The 27,971-nt window shown below is 39.4% G+C and overlaps 3 protein-coding genes across 3 annotated transcripts; 1 reads left to right on the top strand and 2 right to left on the bottom strand.

Moving 5' to 3' along the window:
* Nucleotides 1-4,307: 4,307 nt before the first annotated feature.
* LOC110055806 (melatonin receptor type 1B-B-like) lies at nucleotides 4,308-6,118 on the top strand. Its single transcript, XM_020762217.2, has one exon. The coding sequence runs from the start codon at nucleotides 4,448-4,450 to the stop codon at nucleotides 5,522-5,524; it is 1,077 nt and encodes a 358-aa protein (XP_020617876.2). The 5' UTR covers nucleotides 4,308-4,447; the 3' UTR covers nucleotides 5,525-6,118.
* Nucleotides 6,119-7,520: 1,402 nt separating this feature from the next.
* On the bottom strand, nucleotides 7,521-21,820 carry LOC110055805 (uncharacterized). Its single transcript, XM_089271413.1, has 9 exons — nucleotides 21,074-21,820; nucleotides 19,799-20,124; nucleotides 19,280-19,396; nucleotides 18,724-18,934; nucleotides 14,165-14,322; nucleotides 13,647-13,764; nucleotides 13,185-13,269; nucleotides 13,026-13,070; nucleotides 7,521-12,225 (listed from the first exon to the last, which is right to left on the bottom strand). Exons 1-9 carry the CDS (start codon nucleotides 21,311-21,313, stop codon nucleotides 8,672-8,674), a joined length of 4,854 nt encoding a protein of 1,617 aa, XP_089127539.1. The 5' UTR covers nucleotides 21,314-21,820; the 3' UTR covers nucleotides 7,521-8,671.
* A 2,409-nt stretch (nucleotides 21,821-24,229) lies between these two features.
* LOC110055793 (potassium channel subfamily K member 15-like) lies at nucleotides 24,230-27,954 on the bottom strand. Its single transcript, XM_020762201.2, has 3 exons — nucleotides 27,344-27,954; nucleotides 25,831-26,175; nucleotides 24,230-25,205 (listed from the first exon to the last, which is right to left on the bottom strand). Exons 1-3 carry the CDS (start codon nucleotides 27,660-27,662, stop codon nucleotides 24,817-24,819), a joined length of 1,053 nt encoding a protein of 350 aa, XP_020617860.1. The 5' UTR covers nucleotides 27,663-27,954; the 3' UTR covers nucleotides 24,230-24,816.
* Between the last annotated feature and the right edge of the window lie 17 nt (nucleotides 27,955-27,971).

The raw sequence follows: 27,971 nt of genomic DNA on the forward strand, positions 1-27,971 counted from the left end.
AATTTTCGGAAGATCTATATTGATCGCTCGCCACCAGGGCGGGAAAAGGTCGAGCGGTGCAATGTGTAATGCTGTATGGGACTCTTAATTCTTACGAAAGCTTTTTCCACGCTTCCTGTGCCATTAATGGCTGTCAAAAACCTCCTTTCGACGACTCGGAAATTAAGTTTTTTTTCTTTATTTTAGAGCCATTAGTGGCGTACTTTTAAAAGTTCTTTGAAAACGTACCACAACTCAATATATTTATGTCTGTAGTAAATTTGTTTTAATACAGGTACGTCAGGCAAAGGAAAACTTACGCGTACACCTGACGCCGGCAAATCAAATTCATTCGCAGTATGAAAATGAAATCATACTCTCGACCCGGCTTAGTTCAGAGAAAAATGCCCAAAAAGTTTCCTGATTCATAAATTGCATACGGCTGGTATGTAAATACAGATAACTAGTAATTCATAGACGGCCAGTAAGCGCGCTCGTGCTACCAAATTTGCGCTATATATGGGGCGCTTTCCATTCGACCAAAATTGCCGAAATTTTCGACCCGGAGACAAATGGTACGGAAATTTCCAGGAAAAAGTTTCAGATAATCCGGAAATTCTTGAATTTCCGAAAAGCGAACCCTTCAACCGAAAATTCTGGAAATTCCGGGATGAAAATCAAATGGAACGGAAATTTCCAGGAAAATATGTTCGAAAATTTGAGTATACCTCACGATGTTGTCCTCTTTTTCGGAAATGATACAAATTCGCGATTTTCTATTCAGCGTTATTTCTTTTGGCCGCGATCACAGCGAGTTGAACATCTCACGCAAGGATGGCATCACAAGGCATAACATGATAAGGCATCAGAAAATAGAAACACATCGATCTCACCAGAACACCAACTGTTTTGTCGTCATAGCGACAGAACCAGCAAAGCCTGGGAACTCGCGTGACCCTTCATTTTACCTACCTTGAGCATTTTTCTGTTGCCAAAACACTGCGGAATTGGACGTGAAGGTGAAATACCGTAAGCAGAAAAAAAAACTGTAATGAGAAGAAATAATTGACCGGATGATTTTTTGCATTTGTAAGCCCTTTTTCTTTTTCTTGTAATTGATAACGTCATTTCAGTGATGGAAATGAAGCACGAATTTTGAAATAGCCTTGCAAGTAGCTCTGGGGTCGAGAATGCTTATGCCTGGACCAGCCTCTATCGATCTGTTTGTGTTTCTTTACGGTTAATTAATGAATTACGTATGAAATCTGCTTTCTTGCTTAATAACAGAAAACAACGTTGTTGTCAAGGTCAGATAGTTGTTCGGGAATAGGAAAGATTATTCTGTTCAAGGGGGGGGAACTTTAGTTATTCAGCACTAATCTGAAAGTTTATTAAAAACAACTTAAGACTCAAGCTATTAAACATGATGAGTAAAATTTAAGAACGCTTCAAGATCAGGCTCAAATGGCAAAAAAAAAAAGAATATTCTGTAAATTCATCACGACCTTTTTCATTCTCTCATAATCATGCATAGCTATTTTTCAAAGGGCAAAGGCCAAACTCAACTTTTCATTTCACATGATCACGGCAATGCCAAAATTGGCTCACTGAACTTGGATGAATGTTTTCGGCAGTGGTCGTGTGTATGTTTTTTTTTTTTTTTTTTTTTTGAGGGGGGAGGTCATCATCATGATCATCATTTATCTGCCACGTAAATAATAACAAAAGATATTGACAATACTCAAAAATCGGCGAGGAGATCTGCAAAAGAAATCACCAGGCTTATTACAGGGGCCACCTCAGAAGTTAATATATTGAAAATTGTAAAGTTCTGCGGGCGGGCATGACCAATTTACTATTTTGTAATTAAAAATGCGATCAACGTTTTCTTAAGGTTGGAAAAGCTTTTTGAACTAGTTATAGATACTGGTAGAGAATTCCAAATTTTAGGGCCTTGGTAGAGTAAGGTAAATTGGCTAAGGTTTATGCGATAATGGTTTGATCGATTACTACTGACTATTCTCGTGCCATAACTGTGTACTTGACTATTTGTTACAAACAAATTGAGAAACATCGGGAGCAACAAGTATGCTTGCAGAAAATTTTTTAAAATCACCCATCCCCCGTCAAAAAGTCAAATGGTTTACCCTTTAAGTAGTTTCCTTTTTAAGAACATTTTCCTTACAAAAGGTGCTAATTATCAACATCTTATTGGTCTGCATATGTTGCTTGTGTAATACTGTATCCTACGGTTGGTTTAAAAAGCTAGTGTTATCTCAACCATTTAGATGTAAAATCAAAAAGCAATCGCGACCTAATCAGCCGTCAGTTACCCTCGTCCCCAGAACCCGCACGTTTTGGGTCGGCGGTGGCCGGATGCGCTCTGGACGAAATCAAAAATCGGAACCAGAAAATCCTGGTTTCGGTTTGATACGGCGTATGCCTTCAAGTTCAACAGCGGTTTCTGAACATGCAAAGAGAGAGTAACCGCTGTAAATAATGCTGGCTCATTTTCCCATTTCTCCCCGAGGTTTTGATTTCTTGATGCTTATCAAAAGGATCGCGGACACTGGTAACGAGATTGGCGGTGCGTACGCGCCCACGAGCATAACCGCCAGCCATGATAACCATGAACCATGAAAAAATCAACTCATGGGTTTCATTTTTTTCCTGTATGATTATGGGGCTCCGCTTGGCGGCCCTTCGGGCCTCCGGAGCTCCGCTATGAAATACTGACAGAGATGTCTGCTTCGCCTAGAAAGATGATTAAATTCAGCATCGACTGTTCACCATCGTTTAAGCTTGATAGGATACGATTTCCACCATTTCTTTAGTTTAAAAGATGTCATTGCGTTTGTGAATAGTTTTTCCGAAGCTCAAGTTATTGACGTCACTGTCGTTTAAGAAAATACTCATCTGAGGCATTCGGTCTTTGGCGACACGACGGGACCCGCGAAAGTTTCCCGCGTCCTGGTCTTCCCATCCTCGTATCGTAATGTTCCTATACGATTACATGCATGGGTACTTTCCATTCGGTAATTTTAGGGATTTCGAAACCAGAGCGAATGATCCGAAAATTTCGGAAGAAAGTTTTCGGTCAATCCAAAAACGGTTGCTTTTTTTTCGAAAAGCAAACTATAAATCTGAAAGTTGCAGGAGTACAATCGCATGGAAGGAAATTCCCAGGAGGAAAAATTCAAAAATCAGGGGTTTTTGTTACTATTATTATCATTATTTTTTATCGGATAAGTTAAAGATTACAGGATGATCAACTCCAGGATTCTTTGATAAAGTAGTCATATCAATAATAATGACATAGTTATGCAAATGTGCGCACGTTTCCCTACCGCTCTTACCTCCTCGATGTCTAATTTGACCATATGATTGCCATAAAATTGTCATGTTTATCAGTTTAGACCAAAACACACGTATATATCGAGTCTTGTTGAAGAAGACAACCACAACCTAAAAGAACGATATTTCTGTAACCGCATTCTAATTATAAGTCAGGAAATGACGGGAACGGCAACACAGCATGGCTATTACCTTATTACCTCAGTTTCATAGCGCTATAGCTAATCGCCTTTTTTTTTATCATTATTATTGTTTTCTAACGCTCTCATGCTACTTTCAATTTAAACTTTTATCGCTTTTTAAATCGGTGTAAATGGACTTCTTTGCAACATATATACATGCTAATCTTGAGCTAGTTTGGGTGCAGCCGAACAAGCTGGGTTTTTTTCCTTGAATATCCAACTGAATCTTAATTTATTCATAACTTAGTGAAACCAAAGGAACTTGTACTTTTAGATAAAAAAAAATTTCCCGGAGTGAATTTAGTGACAGATGGCGTTTAAAGCCGTAATTTATTCCAATTTACGTAATTACTTATAGACGCTTGCATTTAAAACTAATACCTTTCTCGTGAAATTAAGTATGGATCTGAGACCAAGCTTTTATCCACAAACAAAGAAACTCCCTAAGTACACGGATTAAATTGGAAAGGAATCTCTGATGAAGATGTTGTTTGCTTTTCTAAGTAACACTTTTAAACGGCTCTTTCTATATTTCGACGTTTTAAACAGATGTCAGAATCAAAGACTAAAACATTTTATCGTTTAGTTCTTATGTTATCAGTTCGACGGAAAGCAAAAAATCCCAAAGAAAGATTTCAAATTTTAATTTCTTGTACTGATTAGAAACAAGTTCTTTCATTTGATCGATTATGACGGAAAGCAAATTTCCAAATCTGTCATTTTCTGAACACCTCCCTCTGAAAACAAGATTAAGTAAACAAAAAAACCAAACTGCCCATAATTATGATTTATTCATAACGGGCTTTTAGACCAAGTGTGATAGCATCAAATGCAAACGGATTCAATCTCACACTGATTGACACCAAGATCAGCTGCCACATTGAGCTGTAAGACCAAAATCGACGGTTAATAATTTCGTTGAAGGTTCAAACATGGCACGCAACTTTTCCCCGGGAAGCGGCGAAGAACACTTCGCCACCTTTGCAGCGTCACTAGAGACGCGGTCAACTGGAGTAGTTATTGTAGAATCTGCGTTTTTTCTTCTCATCACCTTTGCGAGCTTATTCGGAAATTTTCTCCTGTGTGTTGTTTTGTTCAAGAATTTCTCTTTTCAGAGCTTAACAAACATTCTCATATTGGCGCTGTCCTTGGCGGATATCTTAATGGGAGCAGTATGTATGCCTCTTACGTGCGGCACGCTTATTCATGGCAAATGGACTTATGGTGACTTCTCATGTCAGATTCAATGTTTCTTTATCTATTTTTTGGCCTTCTCGTCGCTTCAGACCATCGTTGCAGCATCGCTTAACCGATTTTATCGGGTCGTGAAACCGACCAAGTACAGGCGCATTTTCACAGTGAAAAAGACCATTGGTACATTGATAGCTCTGTGGTTGTCAAGTGCGCTGATTTTAACTGTTCCTTTGGCGACCGGAGCCTTAGGCGCAACTTTCAATCCAGCAAAAGCCGCCTGCGTCATTTTTAAGAAAGACGCCGCCATGGAACACAAGAGCTATCCAGCTATTTTGAGAGGGTTGCTGTTGCTTCTTTTCGCCGTAATTCCCTCGGTTGTTATTTTTACTTGTTATTTCAAAATATTCCGGGCAGTTGGGGAACATTTTACTCGCGTCGCGCCCATATTAAATTCACGAAACAGAAGGCTTAAAGCTCGAGTAAATTTACGGGAAATGCGAACGACGCTTACTCTCTTTGCAGTGGTTGTCATGTTCGTCTTAAGCTGGCTTCCTGTGTTTGTCATCGAGATCGTTCAAGCATTCGCAATCGATTGGTGGGAAATTCCCCGTGAGGTTCAACTCTTATGGACGTTTTTTGGCAGTTTCAGTAGTGCGGCAAACCCCCTGGTGTACGGCTTAGCGAATTCTTCCTATCGCAGGGAATATAAAAGGCTATTAACATTTAAATGGAAAAGAAGGAGCGACGATAAAAGGGACATTGACGGCAGCAGAACACCTTCGGTTGTGATGGCAACTGTAAATATCCCGTCCTGAATTTGCATTTTTTTTTTTTCTCAGTGAAAAAACATCTGGACGAACGTGACAAATTTGTAAGTGCTAATTTCCCCTTTGTATGAAGAGATTTCAGAAAAATACATTTTAAACAGGCCTTCAGTGTAAACATTGAAAGTAACCTTAAGAATCATGAATGTTAGCATTCTGTTATTTACACTACACTCTTCTAAGAACGCTCGTCAGTTGGGGAACAAAGATGATTATATCACTTTGTTCATTTTCAGACGAATTTCAATGCTGAACCTGAAACGCACTTAAAACGATGTAATTTTCACCTATTTCGTAACCAAGGTTGTATTGTGCTAAATCACTCTGAGATCTGTTCTCACTGTTCGCGACCGCGACAATGTCAGGCGACATGTTCTGTGTTTGACGAACAAAAAGTTAATTACCTTCTCACACTGTATTTGCATTTTTAGTTTTATGATTAACAAGAGGATAATTAAAAATCCTTGCCTAAATTTCAGCCTTGTGAACGTTCTCAGCATGTAGCGAAACAAATTTGTCTTTCTTAGGCTAAATTTCTCTTGAAAAACGGTTCTTATTTAAAAATAAAGGTTGGTTTACATAACAGCAATTGGGAGCATTTCACCTTTCGGTTGCTAGGAAAACCGACTTACATTTGTCGAAAGCCAGGGCGGGTTGTTCAAAGTCCGATTAAGCTAACCCAGGATTTTAGCGAGTATTTTGATTTCATTTTTGTGCATTTTCGGTGAGGTTTTCTGTTTATGTTGTTTAATTGTCCTTCAGTTTTGAGCTTGAATGATCTCACAAAAATTACACAAAACATAAGCAGTGAAAAACATTTCTGTAGAGGAAAAATTGTTACTTCAGTTAACTTTTAATCCTGGATTAGCGTTAAGCGGCTTTCGAACAACCCGGCCCAGATTTAGTACTTTAATTGGACTGAGTATCATTTTGAATGTAAGGTACACTATAAGATCAGATTCAGGTTACACATTGTAACTAGGACATCGTTGTTGTCGTCGCGTCGTGGACTGGAATCTAATGTAGCCTTCAAGGGCTCGAACTCCCCACTTCTCAACCGAAGCTTTGAGGCAAAAAATTTAAAGAAAATCGTAAAAATCGATGCTAATTCAGATCGGATATGGAAAAACCGTCTCGGTTATTCTTTCCTTTGGTTAAACTTATGAATTAAGCCTGGTTCTCATATACCGCTGACATACCTGGCACATAGCCGCCGGCACGGCCTGGGACACCGTTACGGCATATGTGAACATTTATCGCCGAATCATAATCTATCCCAGGCATTGACCGCCGGCTTGCCTGCGAAGTTGAGCTGAGTTCAACTTTGCAGGCAAGTCGGCGGTTGTCGGCGGTTGTCGGCGGTTGTCGGCGGTTGTCGGCGATGAAAATATTTTATGTGAACATCATCTGCGGACGCAACGTACTCCAATAAGACGATTCGATTCATATTTAGGGATAAAATGGCTGAAACTTGCGCAATTCGATTTGCATTTCGTGCAAATTTGAGTACGTCGGCAATCCATCGCAGATGCGCCGGGGACCCACTGGGACAGATCGCCGAACGTTGTCAGTTGCAACCGGCGACTACGTCGCAGATAGGCCGGCGGGATATGAGAACCAGGCTTTACTGATTCATTTTTGTCCGCAGTTTTTCCGTAGGTGTCTCTTGAACATGTATGTTGGGTAGCAGCATACGTGGAGGCGTTGGACCTGAGACTAGTCAGGCTGTAACATCAAAACAAGAACGTAGGTCTACTTATCTTTCGTAAATGTTTACAATTTTGAAGCAAAATTGGAATTACGCTTGATTGCCTGATTCAGAGTATATGTCACTTATTTTTTGTTTTCGTTTCTATTTGTCAACCTCGTTCCCAGGGTCTCGCTTCCTCCAGGGGCGGGAAGATGAGAGACCCTGGAAACGAGGTAGTCTATTTGTTTGGCCCCTTCCCTATAAATTAAACACCTAATAATGACAAATCCCGAAAAGTTAAGAAAATAAATCTTCGCATTTATTTACATTAACAAAATCAATGTTTTTTTCCAAACATTGTACTGTATACATCATAACGGCGGCGTTTTCGAAAGATTTTCGTTAAACAAAGTAATCAACTAGTAGAGTAAAATAACGTGAAATTACGGTGGCTGTCAGCAATGCGAATAAACATAGTTTTCGTAAGCTCACTCACTTATCCTCATCGGGCCCAGGAGGACTCTTGAGGCCGGTTTCGTAAGCTAAGACTATCAGCAAATGTGTTATAAAATATGTTAAAAGCGTTTCCCATCAAGAGAACAATTCCATTACAAAATAGTTGCAAAGCAAATAAGAATTCGGTTAAAGAATTTAAAGAAAAACAACATATCAACAATAAAAATATCCTACTAATTATTTCAAATTTAGTTTTTTTGCTCTTTTGTTATACGATCTTGGAAGCCGGAAAAAGAAAGCTAAGTATGTCAAGCGCAGCTTTTTAAAATCATAAATAGAGTTTAGAGTGTGTACGTAGAGAACGTTTATGGTTTGATTCCTGTTAATATTTAGGAACGCATCTCAACTGATAAGTAAGTAATAAAATCGTCAATTTTTTCAGTTTGAATTCTGAAAAACTAGAGATTCTATTCCTTTTCAAAAATTGTACTGGGCTACCACCTTAGAAATAAAAAAGTATTTCAAAATTGAAGGGCATGAAAGATAAAAGCCTTAAGAGAGCTTTTATGGTTCTAGTTGAAGGCAACACATTTTCAACATTTGACTTGCCTAATAAGCATTTAATGACTGGCCCCAAGAGAAACAGTGAGGTTTGTGTTTCCCCGCATCGAGACCCTAATTGTTCCCGTCGTGGGAAACAAAACACGCTGTTTCCCTTGGGGCCAGTCTTTAAGTGTTTTGTTATACCTCCCAACTCAAATAAAGAAAAACTGCGAAAAATTTCTTTCCTTCACGCCGACTAGCACACAAATTTGCCGCGGTCTCAAGGTGCAAGACCTGATCACGTGCGAGTCGAAAGTTCAAGTTGTTTTCCTAGGGAATTACTGAGTTTTGACCCACGACACGTGACATGTATTTAAGTTTGGAGGTATGACAATTTGAGTTATTTACCATAAAAGATACTTTCCATGAAAGAGTGCTGCGGTTCGTGGTCATTCGAGATCGACGTTCGATCCCTCTTTGTATTCAGGTTCGTTTTCAGTGTCACCGGTAAATTCTGGCTCCATATAGTTTAACATATTACTCGATTCAGTTCCACTACCACTTGCACTTGAGACTAGTGATGGGCGAAGAGTCTGTTTTTCTTGTTCATTTCTTCTTTTGACGTCATCGCGCTCACTTTTAGAGAAACGAGGTGATATCTTTTGCAGTATCATGCTATGAAATCTTGAATACGCCGATGCTATATCTTTGTATGCCATTATTTGGTTAAAATGTTTATTGTCATCATCGTTGGCCGTTGACAACCAGGACAACAACTGCTTGAGTTCCCTGTCTTCCCAGTTCTCAATATCCTTCGTTTTTTCAGTGTGTTGTTGATGCAATGATTTGCCCCTGCGTCTCTGTTCTTCACTGAGTTGCATTTGACTGCCTGAATTCGAAGTAAAAACATGGTTTCTTTTTTCCAAGTTCATACCCTCCCTACTGACAATCTCATTTTTGTTGCGTTCTTCATCTGAATCGCCACTGCTTTGATGGATGGAGTTAGCGATATTTAAGGTCTTTGCAGCTATATAGTTCCTCGAAGAAATTGGTTTGGCCTCATTGGAAAGACTCTCTGAGGAAACTCCGTCCACTCCACTACCGGTACCCCATTGGTCTGTGCTTGATTCATAATGACCACTTCCAAGCCCACTATATGTTTCCCTGGCATCATCCCAGTCACTGTATGACATCTGAGAAAGATCGGTCAGTAAGCTATTGTCACTAGGATAATGTTCATTTTGCTGTTTAATGCTTTGTTCGTCCTCCTTTGCTTTAATTTGAGGCCTTTGCCACTGGTTCAAACTAGTCGTTCCGCTCGAAAGTAACAATCCAGATTGATAACTGTCATCTCTGCCACTGGAATAAAAATATTTCTGGTCACCATACTCCAGCTTTTCTTCATAACCGTTATCACCCTCGCCTCCAAAGTGAAGATCACTACCAGATGCGGAAGAAAACGTCTCAAAACTAGAACCACTGAAACTCTCCACGTCATCGGATTCCGCATTCAGCTTTATCCACGGAGATGTTTTGGATGATCCTTCACCTTCATTTGTTGAGCTTTCTGATGACGAATAAACTAAAGGCAATGCCTTTGTAGTCTCATTCTTCTCTAGATCAGTTGTCGAGCTTTCAGTGTCGTCTTCACCGAGGATCACCTTTATGTGCCGAATGTTTGACTCATCATATTCACCGCTAAATGTAGTTTTCATATCTAAGTCACTTGCAGATCCGATGGAGAATTCGTCGGCTTCCAATCCATTTCCACTGGCAACCCAACCCGCCTTAGGTTGATGGTGCACACCTGTCACTAAACGTACACTTTTAGTGTCTGCATTAGAGACATTCTTTGCACTAGCCGCAGCCATTTCTAGGCCACTTGCTGATCCGACGGAGATTTTTTCGGAGACATTCTTTGTACTAGCCACAGCCGTCTCTAGGCCACTTGCAGATCCGATAGAGATTTTGTCGGCTTGCAATCCACTTCCACTGCCAACCCAATCCGCCTTAGCTTGATTGCCCATTCCTATCACTAAAGGTACACTGTCTGTGTCTGCACTGGAGACATTCTTTGCACTAGCCGCAGACATCTCTAGGCCACTTGCAGATCCGATGGAGATGTTTTCGGCTTCCAATCCACTTGCACTGCCAACCCAATCCGCCTTGGCTTGATATTGCATACCTGTCACTAAACGTACACTGTCTATGTCTACACTGTAGGCATTCTTTGCATCATTCGTAACCAATGTTTTATTTTGTTGCCTTGTACCGTGTTTAACCTTTCCATTAACTTTCACCAGTCTGTCTTGATTTTCCCCTGCAGTTCTCTGGTCTTTTCCACTTTTAGTGGAGTTTGATTTGGTGATAATTGATGAGTTTTTTCTCGATTCTTTTTCATCGACTTGGGGCTGAATTCGACCCTCTCTGGTAACGCTAACTATTATAGAATTACTAGACTCGCCTTCATTTTTAGCAGATGAAGAGTTAGAGGTAGAATTGTGCGAATGTTCAACCAAGCTAGTAGAAGCATTTCTTGAGGCGTCTGATATCTCCTTCAATTTCACCCTATTCATATGTTGAGGTTCACTTTTATTGCTACTTGAAGAAGTCCTTTGAAGGTCTTTCGAAGAATCCTTTGCTGTTTCACTCTCCAAGATGTTGTCAAATCTGGTCTTCCCTAATTCATCCGTTTTGTTGTCAGAAATTTTGGTCGCGAAATGCTCAGCAATCTTCCCATTATGTTTAAAAGGATTTAATCCAAGGGAAATGTTTTCTTTGGCTATCACTTTTTCGTGTAATGTCTGCCTCAAATTATTAAAAATATTCACAGAAACATGATTTTGATGCCCTAACATTTGTTCTTCATGTCTGCTTTTATTCGTTTCCACTTTATTTGCCGCTTTCACTTCATGAAGCGTCTTTCCGGCCTTAACGTTCTTGTGTCTTGCACTGGAATTAAAATCACGATGCTTAAAAGTATTTCTTGTCTGAGTCGGGTGAATCGATCTTCCTTTCCCCTTCTTTCTTGTAGTTGTTTTTCTCCGATCAATAAACCTATTTCTATGACTTCCATGTTTATGCTTAGTATGGTCATTTACGCGAAGTTTCAACCTTCTTCGTAGCTTTTCTTTTCGATGTTTAACAATAAGGTGTTTTAATTCGTCCGCCATGGAAGCATCCGTTTTGAGTCCTTTTTTCTTGTTTCCGTTCGATTTAAAAGACAGTTTCTGGTGCTTCCTTCTCCCCCAGGTGTGTGAGAATTTGATGTTTGGTTTATGCTTCGTAACAGAACTGAGTCTATCATCCAAAAGTGTTACCCAGTGTTGCTTTGTGGTAGGATGGAAATTATTTTGTTGATACGTTCTGTGCGCTTTAACGACGTGCTTGTTTATTTCATGGATTGCTTTAGTTTTCTTAAATTTCTTCAGTTTTCGGGACTTCCTACCTTTGTCTTTCGCTTTGCTTCTCGACTTTTTAGTTTTCTCTCTTCCTTTGTCCTTTCGTCTTTGCTTGTGCTTCTTTTTCTTCTTATCTTTCAGCTTGAGTTTGTGTTTCGATTTTCCGCTAGCCTTCTTTCTCGACTTAGTTGCGTTTGTATCTTTTGCCTTATTTTTCTTCTTTTTTCCCTTTTCAGTCTTGGGCACTTTCTTCTTACCTTCAGATTCCTTCGATACCTTAACACTCGCAGAATGTAATTCAGAATGGGATTTTGACTTCATTTTGCTTTCTTTTGGCTCCTTGTTTAACTTTGGCGCAGCTGAAGGACGGAAAGAAGGGAACAGACACTTGCACGATCGAAAATTGCAATCAGGCGAGCAATGTGTTCCCCTGGGGCAACAATGCCAATTATCTGGGCAATTCACGGCGTCAGGCTCCATACAGCAGCCGTATCCAGTCAAAGATAACAAGTTCTCGCAACACGTGGTCCGGGTTGGGCATCGGGTCACCATATCAGGACAAAATGTCGACGTATCATCGTGCAGATAAGAACTTGCCAACCCTGCAATAAATGACTTGATTTAAAGAAGTTTCTAAAGTTCACTTTATATATTATCAAATGAAAGTATTTTTACCTAGATCTTCGCAGTTTACTGTATTGTGATGTGTTTACCCATGTCAAAGCATGATGATGTATCATCGGGCAGATAAGAAGTTAGTACCAGCCCAGCAATTTATTTCTTGTAAACCTAGCTCGTTAATTCAGTCTAAGACTGCCAGAGAGGTTTAACAAACTACTTATTATTACTTATTACAATAAATCACTTTCTTTAAAATTTACCGAAGTTGACTTGGACTACTATCAGCTACTGGTCGTTTTTAAACTAAATCTTCACAAACCTATGAAAATAACGTACTTGAAATCTTATGAATATGAAAGACAAAAATTCTGAATTGCGCTACGACACTGGGGAAGGCGCATTTTTCATTTTTCGCTTTTAGCGGTAAAAAACCAGCGGATGTCTGTTGTTAAGACAGTACATCCAATGTGTTTACACGGATTTATGGACTCAGCAGATCATGCAGCAAGTTGGAAGAACATTCCAACGACTCCTGGACATCTTATGTGTTTTGAATAAGGAAATTAAATAAGGATGCTCTCCTTTGTGGTGATTCGGATCATGATCAAAATCAGTCGGATCATGGTGCATCGCAGGAACCGATGAATCCAATCTAAACAAGGATCAATTTCATCAATTCCGAGTGATTTGGATCATTCATCCTGATTCGTATAACCACAAAGGAACGCACGCTACGTCTTCTGAAATAAGGACAACTAAAAGTTTAAAATATCTTTCCCACCTTCTCTTGCAGACAGTTCTGGAGCCTTAGGAGGAGAAAATTGACCTAAAAATGATAGTGAAGTTACTGACAATTGTATACATAGTGAAACCGTATTTGGTACAAAAGCAGAGTGTCAAATTTGTAGAATATACTTATAAGCGTCTTAAAACTACCAACCTCGAGGTTTAGCTTTGGACAAAAGGCTTCGAAATGTGGCTCCCACTTTCACTCCAAGAAGACGATTTCCTTTGGGATTAAAATGCTGCGAAATGGAACAAAGGATAGGAAATATATTATGCGCCAATCGAACGGCAACAGACAACCATAGCGCCAGGACAATGCCACAGTGGGTCTTTCTTAACTTAGGTTTAAAGTCGAAGCATTATTTAGCCTCAGTTTTTCGGGAAAGTAAACAGAGCTCGCTTTTTTTCGTTTCCGAGGTTGCTAAGCAACACAATGAAGCATTCCAAAGTGACAATTCGGAATATTTGAGAGTGCGCACAGAAGTTTTTAAAATGGTTAATAAGACTCAAAAATGCTGTTGGTACCTTCGCGATTTTTCCAATAATGGTAATTTGCTGCTCCAACAGCCCTATCAGCCAAATAAGTAACAAAAAAATATTAACAGAAATATCTTACCACATCCCGAGGTCGTTTCATGATGCTACATGTTTCGTAAGGGGGCTCTCCACACTCATGAATGACGACAGAATGCAGGTCCACAATCTCTACCTTCCCGCTGCCGTCCTCCATAACTCTGCAAACACAAAGGTACAGGTAAGATAACAACCTATAATGAAAGTGATTTAGCATGCATTTTATTTTACTTATTGTAATTAAGTGACTTTTACTTTCTCTCCCCTGAGGTTTAGCGAATTTTCTCATGGATTTCATTTTCAAATATTCTGGTGAATGGAACCGAAAAACCGAAACTACTTCAGGGTATTTCATTTTAGCACGAACTTACATTATACATATATTACTAATCAGAGCACTTTTGCAAGACCTCGCGAAATTTAGGGCGTGTGTAGACAAAACTATGGTGATTGTTCTTTCGCGTACATCCATAATATAAAAGTACTAAGAAAACAATTTGAACAATAATAGTGTTTATATCTTAAAAACAATGCAAAGACATGTAGAGTTTTCTCTGATACCTTCTCGCCTCCTTGTTGTATTTGACAACTCTCTTGTTTCTTCGTCCAGCGACAGGAACTGGAGTTGTCAGAGCAAACGCCACCTGAGCACCACTTTGGAGAAGAAGCTCTTTAATCTTCATCAGATTTTGTCCATATTCCTCTAATGGGACGAATTCCTAACAAAGAATTTGATTTACTCAGGAACCGTATGGAGGTTTTGTAGCTGAACGTCTAAGTCTAGTCTAAGTCTTCACCATCTACGGGTATATTACGAACTCACAAAGAGACCAGCTCCCAGGTGGCTTGATAGTTCAGCTGGTAGAGCACTGCACCGGTATCGCAGAGGTCATAGAATCCCGTCAAAGCCTGAAGTTTCTTTTTCAGGCTTTAATTTCACATCTGCTTAAGTTTTGTCTATAACTGCGATGATAAATGACGTCTTCATGAAAGTCTAAGGTTGTCATTTACCAAGGGATAAATTATTGTCAGCCTAAAATTCCGCTCAAGCGCGAACGATTATCTATCCAAATTAAGTTGGACACGCGTCCAAACTGATTCCGGCTTCGTCCAATTTTACCATGTCATTTTTCAGATCTTTGTTTTACATGTGCAAATACTAGTCAATCAGCTATAAATTTGCCTTCCTTTTTCTGGCTTCATTGATAATTTTGAACATCTTAATCTTGATAATGAAAATCTTAATAAGGGAAAACGAGAATTTGAAGTTCATGATATTAAAGTGATAATTATTAAGAGTGCCTGCCTGTAAAAATCAGACAAATTCTTAATTCCGCGGCAAGGGTCGAAAATTCGATTTCGCTCATATTCTTATGGTAGATAGGCTAGGGCATGACAAAAACTACTGGATAGTTTTTTTGGCAAAATATCCTTTTATTTCAAAGAAATATGCAAATTACCAAATTCCGTTAAAATCGTCATTTGACGCACCATTTTATTAAGCAAGTTTGAGAGCCTCGCATGCAAAACCACATTATTCTTCCGTCTTTAAAACACTCAAATATTTTTGTGCAATGTTTAAATGTGTACTGGGTTGATTCTAGGGAAAGTTGCGTTGTCGTTTTGGGTGCAAAATAATTAAATTTCGAAGACATACATTTCATTCACTTAAAAGTACTTCGTAAATATAATTAATTTTCACCATGTGCGAAACCTTCAAATGGATCAAGCTTCTGGTGGTTGAATCGCAGAAGGATGGTCTACAGATTCCTGTAAAAATTTCTTTGGGCAAATGATTGTGAGCGACGCGAGAGCTTTTCAAAGTACGTCAAAAATGCAAACATTTGACCATCCGTCGTCAAATTTCAATTTACGGGTTAGACATATATTTTAGTATGCGCCACATGACTTGACCTATGTTAAGTTGAAATAGACTCAGAGCTGATAATTTTGAAATGTTCTTACCTCATTTGCTGTAAAAGGCAGGTCCAAAGCCGATTTGACGTGTTCCTCTCACCATTCGTCGCACATAAAGCAGAAGTTTGCTTTTGTTTACATAACGTCCGATGTACATCGCCAACTGTTAACTTATTTAATGGTCGAATACCATGAATCGGTGACCCTCTTTCGACACATATGATCACCACTGCATCTAAGTCAAAAACGGCTAAGTCATTTGTAGATAGTTGCTTGCTTTGCACTTCACCAAACTATTACGTTTGATCATCATGGTTTGATGGTTTGAATCCTTGCTTGCAGCGGTTCCTTGTTCGTCACGCAATGCTGTCATCCCATTTTAGGGGGTAGGGGTAGGACAATTTCTATCCTAATACGTAAGGCTCCGTAAGGCTTAGAATCACTGGGAGCACACAATCGTGTTGAGTAGGAAGAGACTGAATTAAGAAATGAAAAGAATGAATAGTTTACCATTGCCCCTGTTGTTATCTTTTACTCGACCACCGCTACCTACATGCCCTGCGTAATACTGTAACGCTAAACTCATACCTAGGTCTTTTCGCGCTATGCAATTATTTTTGTTTTATACATGTAATACAGTGGGCTACCCCCGGGGAAATGGGTGGAGACCGCTTAATGGGGCTAGCCGCTCAAATAGAGATTGGTGTACCTTGAATATTTAATTTTTCACTGTCGGGCTATAAATTTCTTGGCGAACATGGAGTCAATTCAAGACAATCATGATAGACGTGTGTTTGAATTATCACTCGTCATGCACTTCAGTTTCAGACTCTTATCTGCCATCGCCCTTTCCAAAACAAAGTTCTTAAATTTTAGGTGGCCGCTTAATAGGGGTAAAGACAATAATGAAACCCTTATCGGAATGACCAAATGGTGGGCGCGGAGGTAACTGGTCAATAGGTGTTTTATTTACAATATTTTACTGACGATAATTTTGGACTGTATTGACAACAGTCCACTATTTTCTGTTACATACCAATGCCTCGCCACCAAGCAAACAAAATACGCCAAATAAAATAGCATGGCCAGGGCTATTTACTCACATAATTACTAATTAAATTTAGTCTTTTTTTCTCACGAATTAGACACGTTGTGATTTCCTATTTTTATTTCAGGTAGTTCTTGCGTCATTGATCTATAATTTGTTTATGGCGATTTTCTTAAAATTCTAGTGAGTACAGGCACTAGCTTTATCAGCTGTTGTCTGAAACGTCAAAACGTACAACAAACGTGATTTGGACCGACGCCACGTACACTATAGAACACGATTATATAAATATACACATATTATTATATATATCAACAAACAGATGAACAATGATTAAATTGTTTCACTTATCCTGAGAGTACCCTATACAAAATAGATTATAATGTGCAGCGTATGCCGTGACAGCATTGCGTGGCGAACAAATAACGGCTGTAAGATTGTGCTGCGCCGACACGCTTATCAACAATGGTCAGCAATCGATCAAACGCAATATTTTGGCGAAGCGTAAAGCAAGCAACTATCTACAAATGACTCAGCCGTTGTAGACTTAGATGCAGTGATGTTCATAAGCGCAGAAAGATGGTGAAAAATTAAATATTCAAGGTACACCAATCTCTATTTGAGCGGCTAGCCCCATTAAGCGGTCACCACCCATTTCCCCGGGGGTAGCCCACTGTATTACATGTATAAAACAAAAATAATTGCATAGCGCGAAAAGACCTAGGTATGAGTTTAGCGTTACAGTATTACGCAGGGCATGTAGGTAGCGGTGGTCGAGTAAAAGATAACAACAGGGGCAATGGTAAACTATTCATTCTTTTCATTTCTTAATTCAATCTCTTCCTACTCAACACGATTGTGTGCTCCCAGTGATTCTAAGCCTTACGGAGCCTTACGTATTAGGATAGAAATTGTCCTACCCCTACCCCCTAAAATGGGATGACAGCATTGCGTGACGAACAAGGAACCGCTGCAAGCAAGGATTCAAACCATCAAACCATGATGATCAAACGTAATAGTTTGGTGAAGTGCAAAGCAAGCAACTATCTACAAATGACTTAGCCGTTTTTGACTTAGATGCAGTGGTGATCATATGTGTCGAAAGAGGGTCACCGATTCATGGTATTCGACCATTAAATAAGTTAACAGTTGGCGATGTACATCGGACGTTATGTAAACAAAAGCAAACTTCTGCTTTATGTGCGACGAATGGTGAGAGGAACACGTCAAATCGGCTTTGGACCTGCCTTTTACAGCAAATGAGGTAAGAACATTTCAAAATTATCAGCTCTGAGTCTATTTCAACTTAACATAGGTCAAGTCATGTGGCGCATGCTAAAATATATGTCTAACCCGTAAATTGAAATTTGACGACGGATGGTCAAATGTTTGCATTTTTGACGTACTTTGAAAAGCTCTCGCGTCGCTCACAATCATTTGCCCAAAGAAATTTTTACAGGAATCTGTAGACCATCCTTCTGCGATTCAACCACCAGAAGCTTGATCCATTTGAAGGTTTCGCACATGGTGAAAATTAATTATATTTACGAAGTACTTTTAAGTGAATGAAATGTATGTCTTCGAAATTTAATTATTTTGCACCCAAAACGACAACGCAACTTTCCCTAGAATCAACCCAGTACACATTTAAACATTGCACAAAAATATTTGAGTGTTTTAAAGACGGAAGAATAATGTGGTTTTGCATGCGAGGCTCTCAAACTTGCTTAATAAAATGGTGCGTCAAATGACGATTTTAACGGAATTTGGTAATTTGCATATTTCTTTGAAATAAAAGGATATTTTGCCAAAAAAACTATCCAGTAGTTTTTGTCATGCCCTAGCCTATCTACCATGAAAATATGAGCGAAATCGAATTTTCGACCCTAGCCGAGTTATTTTCCATTTTTATGGACAGGGACTCTTAATAAAAATGAGGAGATATTTCAATCAGCAGCTTGTTAATAGTCATAAAATTTTACAAAAGAAGAAAGAAGACGGTCAAAACCTGATCGTTTTCAGTTCACAACCAAGCGTTGTTGTTATGACATGGCCAAAAAATAAGCTCGATTTTGAGTGGCATCAAAGTTGCTCCGACTACATTACTTAAACACGGCAAACAAAGAAATAACAAGAAAACGTCTACTGAACTTACTTCCGGAAACAATTTGCTGTAGTCAATGTCATGCATTCCAAAATTGAACACAACTGCGTCATAACTGGTTGGTTCCAGTGCCGTCGTGTGAAGCATCATTGACAGGCATTGCAGACCGTATCTGGAATCCACCGCCCCAGACCCCTTAGCAAATGGCGCGTGTTGAACCTGGCACAATCCTTTTAGTTCGCCCTTGACGGTTGTCAGGTAGCTAAAGAAGAGAAAGGTTGGGGTCAGTAGTAAAACGAAAATGGCGAGGCGTCACAACCTGAATATCATAAAAATGGTAATGTAACTGGAGAAGTGCAAAGGTGAACGTAGCAATTACGTGTAAAAGAGAAACATTGGCTCCTGAAAAAATTGGATTATTAGGAGCCTTTGTCAATTTGTTTGCTGATTGCTTCATTTCTTCCAAGTCTAATCAACTAGGACAGCGCTAGCTGGGAGTAGAGATTCTGATTGAGCCTCTAAAGTAACAGTTAAAACACCCTAGCACTCTCCTAGTGACTGATTTTCGACAGCATTAAAAGTGAAATATCAAGGGATTTATATCTACCCGAGTGAGATGGAGTCCCCAATGACAAGACAATTCCTGAACAACGGATTAACACTCAAAGGTGGCCCTGGGCTGCATACCCTTGATGCATTGTGTGCTTCAAGCATTACAGGCAACCTGTGTCATAAATATACAATGTATCCGTTAGGTCGCCGTAGCGGATCGCCGGTGCCGTACGTTAGGCACCGTGATAATGACCTGGGGAGAGCTCAAACCAGGAATGATCCAAACGGATCGCAACGCGCAAACAACCAGGCCATCGTGCTTACTAAAATGAAAACACTAATGCCCAGTTCATACCAGCATGTAAACATGTTTAAAAGTGATTTAACTGAACACGGTTGAAAATTAGTTTTCTTTTTCTTGTGTCGTTTTTAACGTTTTTAAAGTACAAAATCTTGAATGGTCCAAAATCGAACGAAAAATTGCAGCCATTTTTTTTAAGGCCGAAGTCTTTATGAATGGAGGAGCTCACATGTGTAAAACAAGCTCTTAAAATAACATTCTTCTAGTACTAACTTCATATCGTTTTGAGGTTTAAGTCGAGATGGCCAGATTTGTGACTGCGATGTTGAAAATGGAGGTCTTGCCTGGGAAACCGTCAACGAAGGAGAAACTTGAGGCACTACTGGGACACTCATCTGGGTGGGTACCACAGGAGGTACTTGATAGGGTCCCTGAAGAGGCGCCTGGGTGGGTACTAATGGTGGGTACTTTGGTAGTACCTGTGGAGGAGCCTGGGTCGCTGTTTGGGGCCACGAGTTGTAGTCTGGGGGCCACGTCGGGGTGTCTTCCACTGGGAAGCCCTCCCAGTCAAAATCAGAACCATCGTAAATGTCTTGCCGCTGCAAAACCGATATAAAGAGATAATGTCGTGCTATGTTTTGTGATGTTTTCTGGTCACGCGTTGTTTTAACCTTCCAACTCTTTAGTCACGCAACCACAAAAAGTAACGCAAAAGCAGAAGTAAAGCAGGAATTAAACAAATCAATTTATCCACTGGAGCTTTGGCGTTTTCGTTGACTGAGAATCCAGTTTCGGCGAATGAAGTTAAAAATTACCATGGTTTGCCGATTGGCGAATGAAATTTGGGCCAACTTCAATGTACTCTCCAAACCAGAATGAATTTTCAATTGTTTTTTTGGCGCCAAAAAATCCATAGGAACTGGTATGTTCAACTGCTAACCGTTAGCAATAGCCTATGCTTACAGTTTGATTTTGTTGATATAGAATGCACGCGTTTTTGTATAGCAAGTCTTCAAATCCTTAGAACATTCCACTTTTCCTGAACAATGAGAGGTTGGTTATAACGCGAGCGATGAGGTCAAAACCCAACGACACGCGAGAAGAAACCTGACAGATTAACTTGTAAACAATCTTAACAAGCGTTTCAAAATATTCTTCTGCTATCTCTACTGGCCATGTATTCATAGAATGGAAAGTTAACGACCTATACACGCGCCATTTTTACAGATATCGCATTTATTTTCTTAAAAATAAACCGGTTTTTTCATAATGGCAAAATCACGTTTTGCTTGCTGGCCATGATAAAACTTTTTTTAAGTTTATTCTAATTACAGAAATGCGGATATTTTTCCAAATATAACCACTGGAGTAAACACTTTGCACAGTTACTTAGAGCTACAGTCTTAGCTCAGACGGGAAGTTGTGTTAAGTTCTCAAACAGAAAGCAGGCGGTCTTCCTAACAATAGTTTACCTGTTTCCGGAAACAATACTTATTGAAACAATGACAAAACAAAACTTAACACCTCCATCATGTTTTTCGACCTTACCCTGTTGGAGTGACTCCACTTGTTTTTCCTGGTATACGACAATGCCATTGGATTTATTTTCGACAACCAAGAGTAATTCGTGCGATGAGAACTGGAATAAAACGCATTTCTTCTCAAGCCCCCTCCAGCCTGCGCGCGTTTGAAGTTGTCTATGTATGTTGTTCTATAAAGCGAAGCTACGTGTGGCCACAGAAACGACAACAAACACACCAGGCGAAGAATCGAGGAACCGCCGAGCATTTCTAGACATTTTCCGCCTCAATTTTCCGCCTTCTATCTTTTTTTAGTCAGTGTACTTGCCTTTTTCGTCATTTCTCGTTTCAATTTGTCGTTGGTAAAACAAAGGCACCATGGTTCGCAATCAAAGGCTCCCGTTGACAAACAAATCACGGCATTTTACTGTTATAGAACCGACCGTTAAATTACACGCTGGCTAATCTCCTTTTCAAATAAAATGACGTGATCCATAGTCCTGACGAAATATCGATTCAAAAAGGTGTTTTAGAACAAAGGGAATATTGAGGTGAACTTATAAAGCGTCAAGCGTGCTATCAAATAGTATTAAGTTGTGATAATTTCTTACTTCTAAAAACGAGCGAGGTTGCTCTTTCAAGCGTTAAGGGCCATTTAGGATCGCGTGCAAAATACAAGAGTAAACAACCTTTAACGATACCTTAATGGACTAACCTTTAGTCATGCTAACAAACGTTAAATGAAGTTATCTTCCAGGGTCAGTTATAGTGTCAATATTTCGAATGGGATTGGCACTGAGACTCAAGATGAACAACTGTCTGTGACCCTGAAGTTAAGAGACCAGAAAATTTGTCATTTTTGTCTACTGGTAGCAGGTACAAGACCAAACATTCCTCGATTTGGTCGCCCCAGTCAAGTTCTTTTTCATAACAAACGAATTTGGGCAAAATGTAGAATACTGAGCGGTTTGTGCAAACTAACGCTAAAATCAACACGTTCCACAAAAAAAAAAAAAAAAAAAAAAAAAGCCAATTCTGAAGAACTGGTAATAAGAACAGAACTGAAAAAATGCGAAAACTATTTTTACGGGTGTTAAATGAACGCTTTCACACTTAACAGTTAAAGACAATGCAAGGCAAAGGTAAACCTTACCGAAACTTTGCACGTGTTTCTAGTCCTGTAAAACGTTATTACCAGAACATGCTACGTTGAAATGAAAAAAGCATACAATCTTGCAGTTTAAGTGTGCATATAAACTTTGTCTTTATTCATGTACCAGCAACTAACAGGTACAAGCCTTTTGCATGGAGTGAGCCCCAACTGTTTTCGGTTACTATGAGAACAACTAGGGGACATGCAAGGGTTTGTTTGAGTAACAGGCCATAGTGTAAGATTGAACTGTCTTTGTTTATAGCAATTCGCATTTGCTTTGTACACAGTGTCGAGTGTCAAATAAAAATAGCCGGCACATTCAAACAAGTCATGATCGTTTGCATGCCCACTGAGACAACCAAGTAGCGTAGTAGACAAGTAGCGGGATCAATCGACAAAATATTTGACGAAAAGTCATTTTAAAAGCAATAATGATTTTTAAAAAAATGGAATTTTTCCAATAGCATTAGTCAGGTCTCGAGTCGCTCCGTGTAGCTTTCGGTATTAGCATACCGTAATTTCCTTATAGTCCAGCTAAACAAGTAATCTTTGCCCATCCCGGCCCTCAAATGTTCCACAAACAAATGTTTTTAAATGCTCTTGGGAGGTCTGCATATTCCCAAGAGTTTTACAACAATAGTTTATGCAAAATTTGGGGGCAAACAGAGTGAATTGCGAGGAATTGGAAAATGGAGAACGGAAGCAACTTATTCAAGCATACATGTTGAATTTGGTTGTTCAAACGATGGATAAAGCTAAGTTCATAAAATAACTGAGATACTACTCGCGCGCTCATTGGTCGATAGGTGTGTTTAGATGAAAATAAGTAAATACGGTTGTGACGTTTTAGTTTCGCGCGTATTCTTGAGGAATATTTCATGAAAGTAATAGAGCACTTTTTCCGTGTTTACATAGCCTCATCTAAACACTTGGCGGGGGGGGGGGGGGGGCAGAATTCTCGAAAGTTATGTAAATCCTCGACTGCGTCTCGGGTTTGCATAACTGTGTCGAATTCTCCCAACTCCTCGCGTGTTTAGATGAGGCTGAGCAAACACGGAAAAAGTGCTCTATTGCTTTAAAAATGTTGTGTGAACATTTATCCCTTGGATAAGGAGGATGTTATACGGCGGTAGGAAGATATGAATTTCATTTTCGAAAGCAAAAACAACATTTTACCAACGAGTGTAGCGAGGGGGTTAAATATTGTTCTTGATACGAGAAAATAAAATTCGTAACTTAAAGCCACCGTACAATTTTCTTTTTACTATATGGACAAACTGATAATTAGTTTAAACAACCCAGAAGATGTGGGAAATGACGTCATCAATATCCTCACTAGCTAGTGAGGATATACGCCTCTTGGGTCTCGGATGTAGTTTACAAGTGGTGTATCTTCCAGTAAGACAGTCGTGTCCGTATAATTAAGTTGATTTATGCGGTGGATAGCTCATACATCCTTAGACAACTAAGCCCAGAAGGGTTTCTACTTGTGCAGACCAGTCGAAGGTTTTAATTTGAAATCTTCTACTGATTATTGGACGCGCGGTGGCCTCATGGTTAGTGCGCTCGCCCCGGATCAAGCGGTCCGCGTTCGAGCTATAGGCTACTCTCACAGTGCCTTAATGGGAAATGGATACCGGTAAATTTAACACTGGGGGATTAAACTCCGATGGACTGACATCTCATCCTGGGGGGAGTAGAAATACCCCCGGTCGCTTCATGCTACAGAGACCGGAGATAAGCGCCGGTCTTATGGGCCACTTGGTCCGTATACCGACTTCACGTACTGATTTCTGGTTCCCGCCTCAGGTCTAGCCTTTGAATTTTTAAATACACACAAAAAATTATGTTCGAGCCTCGTAAAGCACCTTTCTCGGGACACACAGGTGTATGCGCGGGTTATAGACCCAGCGTGAGGTCAACTTGAGAAGGCTGGATTATTGGCCAAGTTTCTTTATTTGCTTGTTTATGGAAGAAAAAGAAAAACAAAAATAGAAAGGGAAAGGAGAGAAAGAACAAACCTGAGAAACGTATCGCAAAGTTAGAAATTTATTAGGTACAAAATTTAAAGAGCGGCATTAATCAAAAATAAAGCATTCTTTAAATGACAATCACTGGCTAATCTTTGAGTAATAGCTAGTTTTCGTCGAATATTTGGCTTTGTGATGCTAAAAAATACAAACCTATAATTATAACAATTTCAATCGTTTCTATTATTATTATTTTATTTATCTTTGGAGGTGAAGCAAAGATATTGTAATTAACCATTTAAAGATAGAAATGCATGGAAACAAGGCTGCTGAAGAAGCTGAAAAGAATTATAAAATATCTGGAATTTTGAATAATTTCTGTTCAGCTCGGACAAATCGTTTGACTCCACTGATTTTGATCAGGATAGCTATAGGTTTGAAAAAGGTCAGTGAATTTTTACTACCTAGATATTAACATGTATTTCTTTTCCTCAGCCTGGGCTAACACTTTTTTAAGATGCCCCTTGCTTCTGTTTCGGTATTGGTTCCTAGAGCAAAAGCTAGTTAAATTTGTCTTCAATTTGATTCAAAACTGAAATTCATTTTAAAATATTATTTAATTTTAAGACTTAGTTACCAGCTATCAGACTACCGGTTTCCTTCCACGTTTTGAATTGGTTCTTTTTCGTCGACAATTTTTTCTTCTAGAGGAGTAGAAATCGTGGCCTGACTAGATTTATTTTCATTGGCTGTCCCACCAGCTATATTAATGCTTCCACTTTCTACATCTTCTACATTTATCCTTGCCTCCGGGCCCTCAGTTGCGTTCCGTTTTTCTTCGCGCATGCCCTCCGGTGAGTCCGCTGTATGTTTATCTGAGGCGCCCAGATATTTGCTAGATGGAAAATTGACTCTGAGTTCTTCTGAGGCAGTTAAAACTGACGTGATAATGGAGAAGAACATAGAGACTCCTAAAAGAACAACCACAGCTCGCAGAAGTTCCATTATGATGTTTCCAGGATCAGTGGGAGCTTGACCTGATAAAGAAGATTGAAAGACAGCGATATATAATTTGCAAATAAACATTGATTACGGCCATATAAGTCGCTGTGGCCTAAAACTGGTTATGGCGAACTGGATTCCGGATCGAACGGTCCTGGACCAAGCCCTGGGCTAGGTCATTGTGTTGTGTTCTTGGACAAGGCACTTTACTCTTACAGTGCCTCGCCCCACCCATATGACTTAGATTTTGCACTTGGCGGAGCGTTTCTTAAAGCCAACAGCCACAAAAGCCGCGTTGTGTAAATAGCCAAATGGTCAGCTTCCCACCATTTGGGATTCTTAATAGTTTATGTTCTAAAAATGAACGAGCAACCAGGATAAGACATGTTCAAAATTTACAAAAACGTTCTCTGGTTAAAATAGTTTAAAATTACTAGAGCTTTCGTTTGCCAATCTGCAATCTTTGACTAATAGATTTCCAATTACTATTTGTCACAGATTGCAATCTGGCAATCGAAAGCTTTAGTTTATGTTCTTTTTGCAATATTTGTTTATTTATTTACAGTGTCCCCAATTAACACAACAGTACAAAATACATTGGACACTTAAGTTTATTTCCCAAATAATTGAAATGTTAAAAATAAATTGTGTACTCCTCACCTCCGTTCGGTACCAAGTCTCCAAATCCGATTGTAGAAAAGGTGATAAAACAAAAATATACTCCTTCTAGAAAGTTCCATTGTTCTTTCTGCAAATAAAGAAACGCTCCCACAAAGAGCATAACTATAAGAACAAGCAATGTCCACATTAGAGTTTTCGTTGCTACTTGCTGTGGTTCACGCTTGAGCAGTTTTGTCTCTACCAAAAAATGAACGTAGCTTATAAGATGATTGACACGGTCCCCAATGTGTCGCAGTACCATGAGATTTAGAGGAATTCCAAATAAGGCGAAAACCATACAGAACACGCGGCCGCCAACGGTACTGGGAGCCAAGTGACCATAGCCTGTGGAAGAGAAGAGAGAGAAATGGGATCGAGCAAACAGTTATTTGAAGGATAGTTACAGTTGAACCCCATTATATTTCGAACTCTCGGAGGAAACGAGAAATAGCTCGAAATAGTGGGAGAGTTCGAAATAGCTGATAATTAATGACCGAAGATTAAATCCAAGGCAAATGCTTTTGAGTCTCAAATAACGGAACGTTCGATTTAGCGGGGTCCAACAATGTATAATTATCGTAATAAATCCAAAAGTTGGTCATGTGGACTATGAGAAGTTATTTTTTTATTCAATGGATATGCGAGCGAGTAACTTGAAAGCCGAACAACTGCACATGTCCGTATAACGTGCCAACAGTTTTCGGTCGCGATGCAAGCGGTAATTCAACTTCAGTGATCTGTGCTTACTCAATGTTTTAGGATAGAAGAAAATGAAACTTTTAGTCTTGATGTGTTAATAATTTTCGCTGAGCTTTGATCTTTACAGTCTTGTTCTTTTTCAAAGCATGCTTGCATTACGCTATATTTCTACAATAACAACAGAATATTTGAATCCGCTAATCATTGGCGGGAGAATTTTGTTCACTACGGTGTGTGACTGGCCACCTAAAATAATATATTTATATCGAATTTCACAATGAATATTAACGTCGTTTTTAGCGTTCATATTTATTGTGGAATTTATTACTAAATTTTCGCTCATTAGAATTTCAATCAAAAATAGATAAAATGGATTTACAAACAAATAAAAAGACGAGTAGAACATAGGTTAACAAAAATCGCCCTGTCGCCATACTGATTATAATATTTAACGAACCATTTTAAAAACAATCACAATATAGTACACTGGAATAACGATTCCTCGAACTCTTGACTTTTCGAACCTCCCAGAGCTCGAACCAAAAGTTGTTTCCTAGATCCCCTCAATCAAACACGCTGATTTTTTTTCCCCCAAATAAAATCGGGATTCCACCATTCCAGATAAGCTTCACTGCTCACAAATGTTTTCACCAAACAAAGACAATAAATGAATGAGATAAATTAATGTTTACTGATTTTGCTATCGCTAGAAGGCTAACTATAACAAAATCACTTATTACCTAAATAGGTGCGGTATCAAGCTTTAGATTTCTTTATATATAAGACTGGCAGGTGAATAAGCCAGAGACCTTACCCACAGTTGTAACAACACTCCATGTAAAATAAACTGAAGCGTAGTATGTCCATCTGGAGGTACACCATTGATCTGGGTCGCCACCACAACGGTGTTTCACAGCATTTTCAACCTTCTCCACCAAGAAATCAAAATCGTCCGGTGTCATATTGTGCTTTTCCAAGAACAATTTCTTCACAGAATTCAACTGCTGTATCTCGAACTTATCATTTTCGTTTTCAAGCACTTGGAACACAACGGCGCCGGATAAAAGATAGATTCCTAGTAATGCTGCCAGACAGATTAGTCGCTTGGTGTCCGTCGTGAAATTAAGGGCCATAAGCCTTCCATTGCCTCGAAGTTTGAGGCTGGGACGTCAAGCCGTAAAATAGAAAACTATTTCATTATCCGTACCGCGGGGTCATTGAATGTGTTGGCGATGTTCTGGCGCGACTGCGCATGTGCAGTCTGTCATTTTCAACGCCTCTTACAATAAAGCACCAATTTTGCCTGGTACCTGTGAAAGCAAAATGGCGGGTTGATCGAGGCGAAACAGAAGGTAAATAGACTTACAAGTGAAACGGTTTGATATGATTATCGCTTTAAGTAAAAGATTCGGAGTCCAAGTCGTTGATATTCTTAACTGAAC

This window comes from Orbicella faveolata, unplaced genomic scaffold (assembly GCF_042242905.1).
Source record: "Orbicella faveolata isolate gen_17 unplaced genomic scaffold, um_ofav_v1 contig_34, whole genome shotgun sequence".
Taxonomy (NCBI): domain Eukaryota; kingdom Metazoa; phylum Cnidaria; class Anthozoa; order Scleractinia; family Merulinidae; genus Orbicella; species Orbicella faveolata.

Bases quoted from the DNA above. Each gene is read 5' to 3' on its own strand.
- LOC110055806 (XM_020762217.2), top strand. From the start codon at position 4,448: ATGGCACGCAACTTTTCCCCGGGAAGCGGCGAAGAACACTTCGCCACC.
- LOC110055805 (XM_089271413.1), bottom strand. From the start codon at position 21,313: ATGCTCGGCGGTTCCTCGATTCTTCGCCTGGTGTGTTTGTTGTCGTTT. The intron at 13,270-13,646 runs GTAAGATATTTC...TCCATTTCGCAG, and splicing joins TGAAACGACCTCGGGATGTG to CATTTTAATCCCAAAGGAAA. The intron at 12,226-13,025 runs GTGGGAAAGATA...CATTTATTGCAG, and splicing joins AGAACTGTCTGCAAGAGAAG to GGTTGGCAAGTTCTTATCTG.
- LOC110055793 (XM_020762201.2), bottom strand. From the start codon at position 27,662: ATGGCCCTTAATTTCACGACGGACACCAAGCGACTAATCTGTCTGGCA. The intron at 26,176-27,343 runs GTAAGGTCTCTG...TCTCTTCCACAG, and splicing joins GAGTGTTGTTACAACTGTGG to GCTATGGTCACTTGGCTCCC. The intron at 25,206-25,830 runs GTGAGGAGTACA...CTTCTTTATCAG, and splicing joins AGACTTGGTACCGAACGGAG to GTCAAGCTCCCACTGATCCT.